Raw genomic sequence first — 18,472 nt, 5'->3', positions numbered from 1 at the left:
GTTTAATAGTTAGACTTTGGTTATTGCACTTTGAAATGCAAGAATTCAATATTCTAAAATTTCCAGTGCTCCTTCTGGTGCTCAGACTGTTTGCCACTGACAGTGGTGAAGTCTCTTCGTATCTTCATGAAATGTTTTTTTCAGGTTTTAGAAATGCTGCCCAGTTTCATAGGATGTCTGCAAGTGGTCAGAGGTGTCCTGTGGGATGCATGAGCTGCTTTGTGTGTAGCATGCTTCCCGTGGGACTGGAGCAGTGTTTCTCTGGGATTGCACCGCTTCCGCCTGATGGTACGAGCAGAGCATGTTCAGTGCTGATTATGGAACACCCCGAGGGGCTCACCAGAGAAAGAAGACAAGGTAAGCTCTGGGGCCTGATCCTTCTAAGGGGTGGAAAAGAGCATGAGAAGGAAGTGGATGGCAGCTCCTGCTGTATCTACTGCTCTGGTCATGGAATGACATATTCCTGGATGTCATGGTAGTTCTTTCTGTCAGGCTTAGTCTTGGAAGACCTAGACCACCAGGATGCAATGTTCCATGCAGGAGGGAGCATTTTCAGCTACAGACTGCAGTGGCATGAGGTATCTGAGTTAATCACAGTATGAGAAAATAAATGGGACCATGGGAGGGAGTGTAGATAAAGCTGTGAAACAGTGCAGAAGAGAAGGCAGGCGAGATACTGCCATGGTCTTCTAACACAAGACATTTGAGTAGACTCCACAGGGTTGACCCTGGCTGGGTGCCTGGCACCTACTGAAACCTGTTACACTCCTCTGCAGCTGGGCAGGGGAGAGAAAATACAACAGAGGGTTCTTGGGTTGAGATAAGGACTGAGAGAGGTCACTCACCAAATATCATCACAGGCAAAACAGATTTAAAGAGATTTAGAGATACTAATTCAATTTATTGTTAACAAAATCAGAGCAGGATAATGAATAGTAAAATAAACCTTCAAAACACCTTTCCCCCACCCCTCCCTTCTTCCCAGCTCTACTTCCTCCCACACTGAGGCTCAGGGAGACAGGGAATGGGGGTCATGATCAGTTCCATGGCGTCTCCCACTGCTCAGGGAGAGGAGTTGTTCCTCTGCTGGACTGTGGGGTCCCTCCCATGGGAGACAATTCTCCATGAACTTGTCCAATGTGAGTCCATCTCATGAGCAACAGTCCCCCTCAAACTGCTGCAGCGTGGGTCACTCTTCCCTGGAGTGCAGCCCTTCCAGGACAGGCTGCTCCAGCATGGGCTCCTCTCCCCAGGAGCCTCCCACGGGCTCACAGCCTCCTCTCAGGCATCACCTGCTCCAGCATGGGCTCCTCCATGGGCTCCAGGTGGTGGATCTCTGCATCCCATGGTTCTCCATGTGCTGCAGGGGCACAGCTGCCCCTCCTTGTGCCCTGACGTTGTGTCTGCAGGGCTGTTCCTCTCACATGTTCTCACCCAGCTCTTCTCTGGCTGCAGTTACATCTGTGCAGTAACTTTTTACAAAATTCTTCTTAAATATGTTATCTCAGAGGCATTACCACCATTTCTAATAGGTCCAGCCTTAATCAGCAGCACGTCCATTTTGGAGCCAGCTGGCATTGGCTCCACTGAATGTTGGGAAGCTTCTGGCAGCTTCTCACAAAAGCCACCCCTGTAGCCCCCCATTACCAAATTTGGCCATGCAAACCCAATACAACATCTGATCAAACACTGCAATCTCATAGGCATGTCCATGATAAAGTGGCATGAAGTACCAATAACTTGGGATACAGTTCACAGCTTAGTCTGTAGAAACACTCCTGCTGACATCTGAGAGATTTTGATCAGCAGCAGTTTCTTGATTCAGTTTGCCCAGATGCATAATAGTACATTGGGTAAAATTCTGTGGATTACAAACAATTGCACTTTTGTTCCAGCCCTGCACAAACTCACAGGCAGTTCTGGAACATGTTGTTTCCTATGTACAGACTCCCAGGGACTTCTGGAACATGCTGTTTCCTATAGCATGAGGATCTGATTATATAATGCTTTGGGTTATGATGAATTTGCATGTTATTTTGCAAGCACAGTTGGGCTTGTTCTGAATTGACAGAAAGCCATGTGATCCAGCTCCAACACTGGAATAATGAGTTCTGCTGACAGTCAAAATGATGTAGCCCAGGTTCATCCACTTCAAAGCCGTGTTCATTGTGGCTGCATCTCTACTAGAACATTGCCAAGGCAAGCCCAGAGCAGAGCAGGGGATGTGTACCCAGCTGTTCTGTAAGACCAGTAGCACAGCAGTGCACAGTAGCACAGTTTTGGACCATGACAATTCATCTCCCAGACAACTGCCTTGCATGATCCAAAGGTAAGCCTGGGCCAGGAGCCATTCTTTGGAAGCAGCTTCAGTGCATCATCCTTCTTCTTTGGTGTAAGATGTTCTGTATGAGGGAACACAAGACTCAAGGATTGGACTCAAGGCCGAAGAGTGATCCCTGATGGAGATTAATACAGCTGGGATCTCTTGAGAAAGAAGCTTCATACGTCTCCGAAGTGCCAGGTCACCATGTTGGAACACCTCAGGTGAGCACACCCGTGTGATTCAGGCAGCTCAGCTCTCCAAGGACAAGTGGAGTGCTTGATTCAAATAATTACCTGGGTTATATGGGATTATGTGCTATGTTGATGTGGTGTCCCTGACCCTGTCCTTGGTTGGCATTTAGCTTGGGTGCAGTGAGTTGTGTTCCCTGCTGCCATGTAGGATGCCCTTGGTCTTAGAAACCACAGGAGTGGAAACCTGAATGAGCTAAATAGTTCTATTTTCATCCACGAAATTCAAGCAGAAACTTTGTGTCAGGTTTGGTTGCACAAAACAGACTACATCTCCAGAAGCCACACACTGCAGGTACGTGCTTCCAGCAGCATCTAAACCCCATCTTGTGTTTATCATTCTGGAATTAGTCAATTAATCATTTAGGATTCCTGCTATTATATTAATTTATTATTTTATGTTAGAAGAGCAGCAACATTAAACCTAGGAAAATGCTGGCCCCCTCGAGAAACTGACTCATGAGGTATTTTAGCTCCTATTGTCATGAAAAGATCTATTATACAATATTAAACAATCCTCAGCTCACCTCTTAGACTTGAGGTCTTCCTCAGGCTAGGAACTTTACATACCAAGTTACCTTTCTCTTTACATGTATGAAAATATCTCTTTGTACAGTAACCACATATAAATGACTACTTGAGTAGTATTTTATTTATTTCTGAACAAGCCTAGCTCTACAGCATCAAAACATTCTTAATCACATATTTCATGTTTTTCTCTGAACATCCTTTGTCAGATTACATGAGTAATTACTTCTAAAAGAAAGCTATTCCAGAGTAAAATAGGAATTGAAAATTGTGCAAAGGTGTAGTTCATAGAGTCATGGAATGGTTTGGGTTGGAAGAGACCTTAAAGATCAACCAGTTCCAACTCCCCTGCTGTGGGCAGGGACAGCTTCCACTAGACCAGGTTGCTTCAAGCCCCATCCAAACTGGCCTTGAGCACTTCCAGGGATGGGGCATCCAAAATTGCCAATAAACAGTTTTGTGATAAAATTTTATGATAGAGGGCTGTTTCCCTTCGTTCCTTTGTAAGAGCAGTATGAAATCATAAGAAATTAATCTAATTTTCTACATTTTGTTTATTCTTGATGTCAAGGACATAGATTATCAACTTTATGGTGAAAAGGCTATTTTTAACCTGTTTGCTCCTCAGTTTCCCCCTTGGCAAAATGAAGTCTTTGGAAGACTCTGCACTTCTCAAGAATTCACTTTTGCAAAGTTAAATGGCCTAACAACTGTAAAATATGCTGGGATGCTGCTGCAGAAGATGCCATGCCATGGACGCTGCAAAGTGGTGTTACAACTGTGGGGAAGATAAATGGGAACAGAAGAGTTTGGGTGACAGGTTATCTGCAAACAGAATGTGAGGCAGAAGGACATCTTCGGGGAGTAATTAAATTCTCTTTCTGAAAATTTATACCTGCTGGGGATGCCAGCTGAATGTTTGTTCCACCCAACAACTTGAATTGTTCAGCTTGAAGGTCTGTATGATGATTTTTAAAACCTTTATCACATCATTATTTCAGATAGAGACAGGATCTCATTAATGCTGTAGCAGGATGAGAATAAGCAGTTGGAATATGCCAGTTTGGGGCAATTCTGCCATTTTTGTGACAAGCATATTACTGTGGTATCATTAATAATGTATGTCACAATAATGTGATTTATTTATGTGTGAACCATAGTATCTGAAACTGGCTGTCATGTGCCAGAGCAGCTATGGTAGACAACAACCCCAACCAGAAAATGTCCTGACAATGCTGCTCCTTGGGGATTAATGTCTCTGGGAAGAGCTACATTCTTACATTTACTGTCAGGCTTTCACCATCATTCCAACGATTCTGAAACAATTTTCCAAATTATCATAATAGTCTGATGATAATGTATTTGAAAAGGATTTTTTTCTCCTGCTATGACACATTTTTCTCCAGCTGCTGGTAACAATGTAAGGTTGAAGACACAAACCTGGTGTGTCCTTCATTGAACACTTTTCAGTGTTTAACATGGCATGAAATGTTCTCTCATCAAATCAGATGCAGAAAATGTTTCTTCTTATTTATATGAACTCACTAAAAATGTCTGTCTTGCTCTTGCCGAGCTTAGTTCTCTTTGGAACATCCTGACTCTCTCATAGTAGAAATTTGTGGAACTGAATTTATTATCAGACACTGATAATCTCAGGAGAGAGGTAGGTGCCACTCCCAAGTATAAATATTGAATGACAGTCTCCAGAAAGAACATTTAGAATATTACATAAAAGTGAAAGATATAGTTCTGAATCCATTGATTGAAATACCCTGTATTATATCAATTTCAGGATGGATTTTATATTAATGTGTATATTTTTCAATATTTTTTCAATAGTTAATTCGTATAGATATTTTTAATCCACCTCAAATTCTAATAAAATTGAAAAGTAACACCAATGACGAAGATACTGGTTAGTGATTTCTTAATGTCGAGGAAGAACCTAAGTTGCCAAAGTGTATTAGGGAATATTTTATGACTCAGATGTCTCTAGGGTAGACTATGCCACAAGAACTGGCATAGCACTCTGAGTTCCTCTGTAATAGAATCTCATTTGCTGACCTGCTGTGGTTCTTAATATTTGAATCAATGTGATTTTTCATAAGAGAATACAATGTAACTATCATACAGAATTAGAATATTGCCTAGATAAGACACAAAGCCTTAAATTCAATGGCAATTTACTGCCTTTGCCATTGTTTTGTTTTTATCTGCTCTGATTTTTTTGAGGCAGGCCTCTCCCAGAAATGTTGATGCATATAAATGAAGTACATAAAACTCACATTTTGCAAAGCCAAGTGTGACACCCTCATGCTACTCAGAAATCTGAAAATTCTCAAGATGCTGGTTTGTCTTAGGAAGAGTAATATAAAAAGACCTATGGTGATAAATATTTGCCATACACACCACTCGAAAGTGGTGAAGTAACAGAAGGCCAGGTGCGTGGTCAGGGGCTAGACTGGACTGGGCTAAATGGACACACACCTGAAGATAGGACTGCAAAGGAGAGCTTGGAATTCAATGTAAAACTGTCCTTCCTCAGAGCTGAAATCTGATTCAAATCCCACATAGTTAAAGGTCAAGATACTGCTAATAAGTGGTACTGACCTGTGATACATATGGCACCAAAATCACTAAAAATCATAGTTACATTTAACTGTATGACTTTTCAGAAACCACAAAATCAAGTCACTTCATTACAGTTAGGAATGCCAGACCATTCTGCTCCAACTCCAGCCTGTTTGGTGAAGTTGATGTCTTCTGTTTCGGTGGTACCAGGCTGGGGTTTCTCAGTCTTTGTATGATTTATGATCCCATTTTCCTTTATTCCTAACCAGTATTTTCATATTTAACTATCCTTATCCTAAATGCCTCAATAGATGTGCAGGACTTAATCAGAGCACATGAAATACTTGATTCAAGTGATGAATTGTGCCAGAGACCATGACTATATTGTACCATGTTTTTAAAAGTACAGAAAAGGTGGAGAAGCCATTGGAGGTGAGACTCGCCTCAACCTCCTTTAGGTAGGTACAATGCAAATTTCTCTTCTTCTGAAGGGGCTTCTCCTGCAGCCAGCAGAGTGACCCTGCCCTGGATGTCCCGTGCCTCAGCAGGAGGAACGGGAAGATCAGACTCACCTCGGTGCCTGCTGGAGAAACGGCACAGCTGCGATGGAGAAACGTGCCAGAGGTGCTACCTGGAATCGGGTAAGTCGGAAATCCCAAACCCTTACGAGGGACAGTGCCAACTGCCCTAAAGTGACTGGGAGAGTCCGGGCTAGAGCAGTCCCTTCCTTTTCTGTAAATCCCCACATTTTTTCACATCAACTTTTACACTTTGGCTCCTTTTGGGCCAAATCCCCCTGGCTCTGCCCCAGTATCGAGCCCTGGACCAGAGGGTGCCACTGGATGCCGAGTGTCCCGGCGGGGTTGGGGACAGCCCGGCTCCCGCCGGTGCGGTGGGAGGGAGAGCGGGGCTCCCGACGGCAGCCCCGGGCCGGTGGCCGCGGCGGGGCCGGTCCCGGGTCCGCCCGTGCCCGCGGGGTGTCCCGGGGCGGCGGGCAGCGCTGGGATGCGGGACCGGCCCGCGCCGAGCGCTCGCCGCCGCCGCGAGCGCCGCCGAACATGTTCCTGGCAGGCGAGGCCAGGGGAGATGCAGTGAGGCGCGGGGCACTTTTCCAGCAGCTCCTCCGCCGGGAGAGCCAGTGGCACGGCGCGGCGCCGCAGCCCGCCGCTCTCCCCGGCTCCCTGGAGGAGAAGCAGCCCGGGCGCCATGCAGCGAGGCAGGGTAAGGGGCCGCGGGGCGCGGCGGTGGCGGGCGGGCGGGCGGGCGGGCGCGGTGTCCCCGGTGTCCCCATCCCGCTGACGGCGGCGTCGTTGCAGGTGCGGGCGGCGCCGGCGGCGCTGCTGGCGCTGCTCTGCGCCGCGCTGCTCCCGCTCCGCCCGGAGGCCGCCAGGGCGCACAAGCAGCGGCCGGCGCGGACCCGGAGCTGCGGCGAGCGGCCCGAGGAGCTGCTGGAGCAGCTGTACGGGCGGCTGGCGGCCGGCATGCTCAGCGCCTTCCACCACACCCTGCAGCCCGAGCCGCCGGGCCGCCAGCACAACGCCAGCTGCCCCGCCGGGGCACGGCCGCCCGCCGACAAGAGGGTCCGGCTCCCCGTCAACCTGCGCAGCGCATCGCCCTGGGCTTACAGGTGACTGCGGGCCCGGGGAGGGGAGGTGCGGCCGCCTCAGGGGCCCGGCGGGCGGAGGCAGCCGAGGCGGTGTCCCCGGGCTGCGCCGCGCCGTGCCCGGGGCGGCTCGGGAGGAGAGGGGCGGCCGCGGCGCCGGGCAGCGGCCAGGAAAGGTGCTAAAGCACACGTCTAAGCAGGCGATATAAGGTAATTATGTAAAAACAGCAGTGTGGGAATATGTCTAATGGGCAAAAAGGGGGATGAATGAGGTGGAGCAAGCCGTGAGATGGAGCTCACACCCACATCTACACCCACCCGCGAGCACAGACCACCCTCAAAAAGTCACTTGGGCCAGTTGTCATGTGTGACAATCAGAGGACCCTCAGCAAAGGACCACCACCAAAGAGGCACCTCTTGACTCTGCAGCAGCCACAGAGGGGCTCAGACGCTTTCCCCAAAATGTGACTCCGGAGGCTCCACTGTTTCTAAAATACTTCAGGGAACAGTCTGTGTTCTGCTCACCCACCAACAGAGCCGTATCTTCACCCACCAAACACTCCCAAGGGCTCCATGTAGGAGCGTAGGCAAGGGATGAGTACAGCAGTATTCTACACCTGTGTTTTCAGCCTGTGCTTTGCAAACCTCCTTCCCCTGAGGTGGAAACAGAGGGTCACAGACTATTTTTAGGGGGCATAAAAACAACTAAGTAAAGTAAATTTGTTGTGAGGCTGGTTAATAAACAAAACAAGGGCCTGCACTTCTGTAGGAAGCTCTGGAAAACTTGGAAACCACTGATCTAGTACACTAAACCCAGTGTGTGATCACATTCTCAGAAGACTATGAAGTCTTCTGGTAGTTTGAATACAATTGAGTTCTGTTTACAGTTTTCTGTAAAGGACTGCAGACAACAGGAAGCTAAAACGTGCAAACTTAAAAGGAACTGACTTTCTTGCTACTTTTTATACATTATCCCTGGTATATACTTTGATGCAGTTGCTGTGTATTCAGCAAACAGTTATCTCCTTGTTAGGCTCTCCAACAAATATTTATTTTATGGCATGGGTTTTGCTCGCTTTTAGTGTAAGAAGTAATCCTACTGAGAGAAAGATGGTTTATTTGCTCAGTAAGCCTTTCATAAGCAAAGTATTTTTAGCAATGCATTTTCTCTAAGAAAACTGAGGATTTTTAAGCTACCTAAGAGTGCACAAAGCAAATACCATAAGCAAAACACCTACCATTGGGCTCAGGTATTTTTACAGTGGTTTTGCAAAATACTAGTGCTATCAGAAAATCGCTCCTCTGGTTTGAAAACAGTGCCTTCATCCTTATGTCTCGTTGGGCAGGTGTTTATTTGCAGTTGGAGCTCTGTATAGGCTTACTTTTTAATGGAGAACCAGCTGCTTTTTGGGGCTTGGCTTACAAAAGCAAATCCACTGTACTTTTCATCCAAGTGTTTTCAGACACACCACTAACCATTCACATACAAGTAACTTGATGACATCTCCAAGCTAGGAATTTTGAAAGATAGCAGGGAAGAAGTATTACACCATTAAAAGCAAAATCTAAAATTATATTTAGAGGGGAAAATGTTTCTCTGCATTTTTACTGCAATGAGACAGCAACAGATACCTCAAGATGTGTAATTAAAGTGTGAAATATAAGACTGCTAAAGTGCATTAGCTGTTACCACCTGCTATCTCAGAGATTTTGAAGCTAGATATGAATATTTGTTTTGTTCTGTGGTCTTCACCTGGGTATCCTGGAAGCTCCTTAATCCTATTGGAGTTACTCCATATCTTTGAGAGGGACACACAGCTCTCCATGAAAGACTGCAAGTATGTCCCATTATGCTTTGTCAATGGTTAAACAATTTCACTTATACAATCCCAACAATTTATTCTCCATGGCTGGAGTGTTAATCTGAAAAGCTGCACACAGCTCTCTTCCACACAGCACTTTCTTGACAAGCCTATTTGCATTTCATTCTTTTCCCTCGTAAATTGCTCCCCTTCATGGATTCATTGCTGTCTCTGAACTGCCTTCTGAATCACCACAGTTGTTCTAGTGGTGAATGCTCTAATAAATTCATAAATAAATAAATAAATAAATTCACCGTAGGCACACCTCTCTTGTACACCCTGATAGGAAACTGCTCAAAGGCTGAATTTGACTGCTTGAAATTTGCATCAAGGTGCCGGTCCCGTTCCAGCGTCTCACAGACATCCTGCTCTCCGGCTTCTTTTCTGCACCTAAAGACTTACAGTGCAGTTCATTTCTGCTCTGTGCATAAAGGCTCTTTTTTCTTTTTGACATGCATTTTAATGCCTGAGATACCTCATGCTGTTTCTCTGTCTTCACTGGCGTTGTAGCATTTCCCATTGTTACCATCTGCAGATTTCATTAACATACTGTTTGTACTCCCTATTCCAGGTCATTAATAATAAAGATATTAAGTCTGGCTCTACTTACCTTCCCCTGAATATCTCCCCAGGCACCTGCTCCCAGCTGTTTAACACTGCTGCTTGTAATTCTTCTGTTCACATGACTGTTCTGTCCAAGTCAACTGGAATTTTTTCATATCAGCATTTATGAGAAAGAATCAAATATATTACTTAGAGAACTGTGTATAATGTTGACTCTACTGCATCATCTGTATCCCAAACCTGTCATTCTGTTTAAGTGTGGAAGAATTAGGTTGGACTGGCTCAAAGCTCAGATAATCCTTGTGTGGCTTCTTTGCTTATCTTTGCTCTGTGCTTACTATTTATTTTCCATTACTTGGTCTTTTAATTTGGTTCTGCAAAAATAAAGACTTACATCACTTTTGGCTTGCTGCAAACCAGAGATACAGGAGTTGTACACGGATTGCACCTCAGATCCATCTGGTTCCCAACTCTGATGCTAGCAGCAACCAACAGGTGGTATTTAAGGCAAAAGGTAGGGGAAAAATACTTGTTCATGTGTCTGATACTGAAATTCCATCCTGGTGGCCACAGGAGATCAGTATATAACTCAGGGCACAGAGTTTAATCACGTGAATTGCTCTTTGCTCTGCAGAGCTATAAAGAGACAGCAGAGTTCCCTGAAGTCAGTTGAGCATGCTGGATTTGCTCAGCAGTTCAGGAAGTTGGGCTCCAAATTACCCAGCTTTAAAAAAAAAAAATAGAGCCAGCAGCAGAAGTTCTGCCGTGAAATCGTCCTTCCATGAAATCATCAGGCTGACCGTGTGCCAGCTTGTGACATCTATCCAGGGGTTGCTTGTCTTTTTTAGCAGTATTACATGGACAGTCAAAGGAATCCAGAGAGCCTGGATTACAAGGAGGTTCTGGCATGGGCCACTTGGCTACTGCCACGGGTCAGAGCTGCTTAACAAGAATTAGTGATATGGGTGGATCTGCAGACCCTGCTGACAGCACAGGATGGGTGCTCTTGTTCACATTTACAGAAGCCACAATCATTAGCAGTGCAAGCACAGCTTGCACAGATGCACAGGAAAGTTGCTCTGGGACAAGAGCCATTATAAAAATAATTAAAATTAAATGTCTGCCTAAACTTTTGTGGGGATCTGATCATAAAGCTCACAGCAAATGTTCAAAAATCTGATCCTGCTGAAGTCAGCAGCACTTTTACAGGTAGTGCTGATTTGTGATTCCAGTCATGGTGCTGCAGAGCACAGATGACATTAATTAAGCATTAATTATTCAGCTCTATTTTTATTTTCTGATGTCTTAAGGCTACAATAACAATCATCACCAGTTTGCAAACACACTTCTACGTGAGTTTAGCAAAATTTCTTTATGTGCATTCAAGAAGTCATTCAGGTTTCTAAATTTCCAAATCCTGTGGCTTTTATTTCTTCCTCTGGGGACTAATCCTGCATCTGCTAATGGCTAATTTACAGAGATTTAACTTTGATTGTCAGTGTTGCTCTGATGATGTTAGCCAAGTTAGCCAGTCCCTCTCTCAAACATTGCCCAGCTTGTTTTTTCTGTTTTCCAAAAATCAGTTTCAGTTTATAAGCATCCTTCGTTTAGTGCTCATTTACATAAATTCTTAATAAAAGTAATACAGGCAAGTCATTTTTTCACTGGTAAAAGCCAAGCTTGTCTGCAGTGTGTTTGGACAAAGTCATACAGGAGGGCTTTCCTTCAAATAATACTCCAGTGATTTTCTAGAAGCTTATCCAAGTCATTTTCCAGGATTTAACATTACCATGTAGCACGGTGTGCATGTCCCAAAGATGCAGCCAAGAGAAAGAATGCAAGGGGATGCAGAGCTGCCATCCTTTTTAGTTGAGCACATTTGTACAACTCTTCAGGAAATCAGTTAGCACTGGGCTATTTCTGTGCAGGCACTGTGCTACCTATAGTATCAATACCTCTGTTGCTGCCTGCAGATTAAATAAAGCATTACATGAACAAAAAAACACCTGCTATAGGGAAATAAATGTCTTGGCAAGGGGGGAAAAAAGCTGTTAGCTCTTAATCCTATAAGTATTTCAGAGTGTGAAGGAAGAGGATGATGATCTGCTTATTAGACTTTTGATAACATCCAGCTGTTAGCCCAGTGCTAACAGTGATTTTCTGAAGAGTCGGCTCCCTGCCCCAGCACAGCATCTGACCCTGTGGAATCAGAAGCTTGGAAATTACGAAGTGACAATATTATTAAAAATACTGCTTATAAAAGTAGCAGTACAGGAGAAGGCAGATTAAGTCTCTGCAAGAGTTTTACTTCTGACAGAAAGTTTTCTCTTGAGTTTCCAGGTTTAGTAGGTAAATGTCAGGAAGTTTGTTTTTCACTGGGAGCTCTCAAAGCACTCGTAGGGTCATAAGGAAAAGCAGCCGAGTCACACTTCATTAGCAGTTCCAGTTCAGCACAAACCTGCTTCTTGTTCCAGCAGATGGGAGCAGAGCAGCTCGGCACAGCTCACTGCTCCTGTCCAGCAGTGCTGGCAGGGCAGACTCAGCCTGGCACGGTGGTGACCTGAGTTCACAGGACACGGGCAGTCCTCAGCAAAGGGTCTGGGCTGTCTGGTTTGCAGCAGGGGCCACAGCAAGTGACACAAGGCTGCAGGGGACACTTGAGTACCAAGGGAAGGTTGCACTTCTCTGGTTCTTCAGCACTCTTCCCAGCTCCATCCATCTCTTGGGTGTGAGGAAAGACATAGCAGGAACTTGGAAGATGCATTTTTACCTGGTTAATTAATCTGATCAAAAATGTTTACCCTCTTCCAGGAGAAGATGTTAAAACATGGCTTGTAGTGGTTGGTGTTTCTTAGTGGCTCTGACCCAAGCAGGTCTGGGTTGTCTAGAAAGACACAAATGGGGTTTTATTTATACAACTTTTCTGAACAGGTTTGAGCTGAAGATGCAGAACCTCATATACGGCTCCAAATTTTAGTGACATTTGAGTTAAGGTATTAATTTCAGGAGGCATTACTTAGAGGCTTCAGCCTTGAAGTTCTGGTCTGGATACAAAACCACATCTATATTTTGAATCCATCATTAAGTTTGGATTCTCTCTGATTCCTTCCAGTCCTCACATGATGTATTAACATCGAACTTAGTAATATAAGAGATTTTTTCCCTTGGAAAGTAGAAAACCATGCCACAACCACACCATATTTCAAAATACCCACCCCATGAATACCTGACTTTTTCCACGTGGGAATTCGGAGGAGAAAGGTGATTGTAGACCCTGATTCCAGTGACAGTGTTCTCCTGTTATCAGTGATACCTCTTTATATGTTTGCATGCAGAAGCATGTTCATGCTTTCCAGTAACATCATAAACCAGGTGCTAGAGATAATACAGTAGAGGAAATACCAATAACTTGACACATGGTGTGTTTAACAATCCACCACTGAAATTACTCACACTTGAGTTTGAAATGGGAATGCATCACAGTAGAAAGGCCTGTGTTCCCTTTATTCCCTTCTGCTGGCTACCAGACATTTTATTCCACACTGGTGTGAGATCCTGTAACATGAAGGTATTTCCTGGGGAAAGTAACAGAGTATAAATGGGACAGAGAAGCACTGCAAAAAATATCTGCAACATCACAGGTGTCTGGCTATTAGAGAACTCAGATTTTTTTGCGAGGAAAATAAATTATTTTATAGCTCTATAAATTAATTTAAAAGTTATTCTCCTTGATGACAGGATAACCAAGTTTGTGTTTGGCAAAAGCTGTGATTCCAGATTTCCTTTTACCAGATAAACTGGCAATACCTCAGAAAGGCAGCTCCCTTCTGTCCCTGCCTAAGCTGCTTGTTCACTCTGGCTGGTTGGTGCAGAGCTCTGTGTACATGGGTGGCAAGACAGCTGACAGACCAAGCCCCAGCTCTTGATGGAGTTACTCCTCAGCTGAATGGGTTCCTTGATCAATCCTGTGACCAGAAAAACATCAGCGTCAGCCCAGGGGTGGGTGTGAGAGGGACAGCCAGGCTGCCTGTTCTCACAAGGACAGATCTTGTTGACTAGCAGTGACTGCAGTCACAGCTTGAGGCAGACTTAGAATTCTGCCTCTTCCAAACCTGAAACTCCTTCTTGTCTCAGAGACAGCCTGAAGAGATAAAAGATGAACACTTTGATACCCAAAGAAGTACTGCCAACCCTGAGAAACACAATTTACAAATTGCTTTAAATCTATTAAGATTTAAGATCACTTTAAGATCTGTTAAGGTATCCCACCTGGAGGACTGCATCCAGCTCTGGGATCACAACACAAGAAGGACGTGGACCTGTTAGAGTGAGTCCAGAGAATGCCATGAAAACACTCAAAGGGATGGAGAACCTCTCCTATAAAGAGAGGCTGAACCTTTCAGTATCTCAAGGGGCCCTACAAGTGAGCTGGAGGAGGACTCTTCACAAGGACATGGAGTGACAGGACAAGGAATAATGCCTTTAAACTGGAAGATGGCAGGTTTAGATCAGATACTGGGAAGAATTAAGAAGTGAGGGTGGTGAGACACTGCCCAGAGAAGCTGTGGATGCCTCATCCAGTTCACCTCAGGGTGGGCAGGAAAATGTTGCTCTTCTATGGTTAGAACAAGATACAGTAGACATGAATTAGAAGAAGCGATGCAGAGTTCTGCTTTCAAGGGGAAGGCACATTTATGACCCCAAATCTACTAGGGAGAAAAACCTATTGCAGAAATAATTGTGCAATTCAATTCTATTTAAATTACTAAATTTTAAATATCTTGTCATGGCTTTAGCGATAATTATGCTAATAAGGATTTGTACAAGTTTTTGAAGAACTCAGGCAGGAAAAAAGTTTAGAAATGCGCAAGTGCCCTTTTTAATGCTCTTTTTAACCATTCGGTCCAAAATGCAAAACTTATTCTGTTTAAACCTTTGAATCTCACAATTCAGAAAACCAGACACTTCATACTTCCCTGTGCACCGCAGGACCTCATCAGTTCTGTAACCTGTTCATGTTTTTTTCTTTACACTTTACAAATTAGAAGCCAGACAGCAACAGCTACAGCTATTTTTCCTGGTGAAGACAACAAAAACATGATATCATTATTATAATGACATAATAATTATAATAACATGTAAGATTATATAATTCCAGATGAATATACCCGGAATGAATTTTAATTTGCTTCCCTCCAGGATCTCCTACGATCCCACGAGATACCCTAAGTACATTCCCGAAGCCTACTGCCTGTGCAAAGGCTGCCTGCTGGGGATCTTTGGCGAGGAGAGCCTGCACTTCCGCAGCACCCCGGTGTTCATGCCCACCGTCATCCTGCGCCGCACGCCCGCCTGCGCCGGGGGCCGCTACGTCTACACCGAGGATTACATCACCATCCCCGTGGGCTGCACCTGCGTCCCCGAGCAGGAAAAGGAGGCACAGAGCGTCAATTCCAGCATCGATAAGCAAGAGGTGAAGTTGCTGGTGGGCCAGAACAAGCCCTCATCGGAATGAAGAATGTATTAGAAGTCGTGTTTCGGTACTGGCCTCACATCACCACCTCAGGAAACTGTGCTGCAGCAGCAAACACACGCACTTACTCTCTTTTTCTGCTTACAGCTATTTCAGATATAAGATGGAAAGTCCAGTCAGATCATTAGAGATGGCAATTAATTCCATTTCTTTAGCTCGTGTAAACTTGTTTAGTTCATTATTGCAAACTCCAAAGTAGCCTTTTTTTTTTTCCTTAGAGCAGAACATTTTATCTTTGCTTATTCACAGTAAATTTTAGAAGATGATGCAACTGTAAGACATGGTAGCTATTGCTATCGCAGGCTACTGGTTGTAGATATTTTTGAGGAATCTTTTATATTCTACTTTTAAGTACACTTGTATAAAAATCACACAGCTGCTGTATATGTGACAAATCAGCAGTTAAAAGGATAATTTCTCAGGCTGGGAGAGCCTCCCTTTATACTGCATAAGCTCCAAGCTTTGCCTCTGAGCTGTTACCTCTTTGGCTAATTTATACACTACAGCAAGGAAACTTTCGCTGAGTTGGAGTCATTCATGAAGCAATATTCTATGTGCTTGCTATTTTTAAACTTGCCAAACTGCTAAGGGTACAAAGGTGTTGAGAAAAAACATGATAGAATATTGTAAAAATGCAGCAGACTTTCTTGACATGGACTATGTCTAATTACACAGAAAATATCAAGTAGGAAAAACACAGTTTGGGTCCCAAGAATTCTGTATTTGATTTCATCCATCACTGACTACTTAACTTCCTTATGATAAAATTCTGTTCCATGCAGCTGAAAGGCCGAAACCTTTCTCATTTTAGGAGAGGAGATTCCCCATTAAAAAGTAAGTACCAAGGACTGGCTTCACCTCAGGTGCGCTGCAGGTGAGTAAGCAGGCTAGGTCTTAACTTCCAGATCCTACAAGAGGTCATTGAGTTGAGTCCCAGTCAATCCAAACTTGTTAAATCCACCTGATTTTGACAATTACTGTTACTCATTTCTCCTTATGCTACATGTAACAGACGATCAGCACCTGCAAAAGCTGACCCCATCTGTGCAGCCCACTGCTGATGGAACTCGATGGCAGGCCTCACCAGAAACCCTGCATACACAAAAACTTGCATTTCCAGAACAAGAGACTAAAGCTGACTCAGCCTAGTGAATGAGAATCAGCAATGACCAGGCATGCCTTGCACAAACAGAATTCCTCAGAAAGCCACACTCACCAAACGGATAAACCTCTGAATGCACAGCAGAGAGTCTCTTTTACAGATGAAGGATCATGACGGCAATATCTTTACAGAATAAACATCATATGCAGCAATGTATCTACATAATGAATCTTGAAATTTGCCTTAATTCATAGCAGAGAAAGCCCCTACACTACATAAACACACTCTTCTTTGGAGTGTTGTTGGATGAAGAATGGAAAGACTATGAGTTAATCACAATTAACAAGCTGAAGACAGAATGAAAGTCATATGACAAGTCCATGTCTTGGTGCATCATTATTGATTGTGCTGTCTCTAACTCAGTCTAGCATAACAGTATTTTTCCAGTGCAATCTGTGAAACCTCTTACAAAGCCTAAAATAACTTTAAGAACTCCAGAAACTAATAAAGATTCCCATCACAATGTCAGATTGAAGGTTGTAGCTGTGGTTTTTGTGCAGGTGCTTTTCCTCAATTCTCCTTGTCTTTAGATCTATTTCCTCCGATTGTGATGCTTCTGTCTCAAGGAGATTCTCAAAGGTGAGCTCAGAGATGGTCATAAAATGTCTATCCTACTCAGAGAACAGCTAATTGCCTGGCTGCTGCCAGCAATTACAGGTAGTTACCTCTTCCCCAGAAAATGAAAATACTTGCAGCAGTTACAACCTCTTTTCCTTCCTCCTAATGTGGAGGAACTTCTCACCCCCCGAGCAGAAGGAAATGGTAATCAGGGGCTCAAAAGGGAGGCTGACCCACAAAACTGGAGAAACACTGCACTAGGTGATGTTTCAGTAGCTTGATCCCTTCCAGTTTCACCATTAGATTGTGAGGTTTTTTCCATATGTACACTTATGGCAGCGTGAGGTTGAACCTTCAGACTCCAGGGCATAGAAAGCAAAGTCTTCACCCTAACAGGCAATAAAATGACCCCAAACAACAACAGCAAAATGTCCAACCATGCAGCACTTGACATTTAATAGATACCCAGAGGGGCTACCAGCCAAGTCTGGCCAAACACTGCCCTCCAGCAGAACTCATTGTCTGCCCACACACTTTTGTTAAACAAATTTGTCTGCAACAAATTAGTCATTAGAGCACATGGATGTATATTTGCATGATGCGGAGAAAAAAATATCTCTTTTTTTTTATTGCAACGCTCTTGTCCTCCAGACATAAATTATGGAGTCATTTTGAGGTTTTTAAGTTCAGGGATTTCCTGGGAGGTGCAAGCTAAAATCTCGTAAATTGAACATAATCAGTTTCTCCTCTCCAGAAAAGTAGATGCTTTAGCTCATAGAAAGCTTCAGAAAGTGGATGATTGAAAGTACTTGAGAATTGCAAAACCTCCATGGATCAGTGGAGGGCTTGTGTTGGTGATGCCTCGTCACACTGCAACAAGTGCAGCAAGCTTCCCATGGTTCAGGCATCTTTATGCTATTTTGTTCAGAAGCCCATTTTCCCTTCTTAATCCCCCTTTTCCTCTATGACAGACTTTTTAGCTGAGCCAATTTGCTTCCTGATCCAGCTTTCCAGTTAGGTGTCTCTTAAAAGCTGTTTATGTTTTAGCACGAGCAACTGTTTGATATTTTGTTAGTGAGCAACTGTTTGTTGATACTTAACATCAAGAGCTATTAGCTACACAAACACTTGCTGGCCTTCAAAATATCCTTCCATATATCCTGTCTCTCCACATTACTCATGTGGGAAAGGTTGAGTGTTAAATGTAGTTTGCATTTGTTTGTAATTGTTTTTTTTTTAACAAGGTTATCACATCATGGATTTATATCAGTTTCACTTCAAATGTGGTGTGACATTTTCCAGCTTCCAGCCCTCTGGTTACAGCTGCCACAGCCTTGCCTTAATTTGCATGGGGGAGGGAGTGTTCTTTGGAGTTGCTTCAAGGCTTCACAAACTGTTGACAGAAGGAAGACATGAAATGCCTCACTGAACCAACTCCCAGGCCCAATAAATGCAAACAATTCAAAGCTAGAACTATCTGGCAGCTGCAGCTGATTTGAGAAATTTTTTTGTTGTGCCAG

General features: G+C 44.1%; 1 protein-coding gene across 2 annotated transcripts; it reads left to right on the top strand.

Annotated features, from left to right (window-relative positions):
- The first annotated feature begins 90 nt into the window (after positions 1-90).
- Positions 91-16,862, top strand: IL17D (interleukin 17D). Of its 2 annotated transcripts, XM_064409267.1 has the most exons (6): positions 91-357; positions 493-578; positions 2,072-4,055; positions 6,162-6,311; positions 6,987-7,297; positions 14,899-16,862. In XM_064409267.1, exons 4-6 carry the CDS (start codon positions 6,276-6,278, stop codon positions 15,212-15,214), a joined length of 663 nt encoding a protein of 220 aa, XP_064265337.1. In that variant the 5' UTR covers positions 91-357; positions 493-578; positions 2,072-4,055; positions 6,162-6,275; the 3' UTR covers positions 15,215-16,862. The 2 variants fall into 2 exon arrangements, with proteins under 2 accessions (XP_064265337.1, XP_064265338.1); XM_064409268.1 differs by lacking the exons at positions 91-357; positions 493-578; positions 2,072-4,055; positions 6,162-6,311 and adding an exon at positions 6,554-6,891.
- The last annotated feature ends 1,610 nt before the right edge of the window (positions 16,863-18,472 follow it).

This window comes from Passer domesticus, chromosome 2 (genome assembly GCF_036417665.1).
Source record: "Passer domesticus isolate bPasDom1 chromosome 2, bPasDom1.hap1, whole genome shotgun sequence".
NCBI classification, from domain to species: domain Eukaryota; kingdom Metazoa; phylum Chordata; class Aves; order Passeriformes; family Passeridae; genus Passer; species Passer domesticus.
This window is presented reverse-complemented; position numbering and strand designations above follow the sequence as displayed.

Coding starts and splice junctions, on each gene's coding strand:
- IL17D (XM_064409267.1), top strand. CDS start 6,276: ATGGAGAAACGTGCCAGAGGTGCTACCTGGAATCGG. Junction 6,312..6,986: donor GAGGTGCTACCTGGAATCGG/GTAAGTCGGAAA, acceptor GCGTCGTTGCAG/GTGCGGGCGGCGCCGGCGGC. Junction 7,298..14,898: donor GCATCGCCCTGGGCTTACAG/GTGACTGCGGGC, acceptor GCTTCCCTCCAG/GATCTCCTACGATCCCACGA.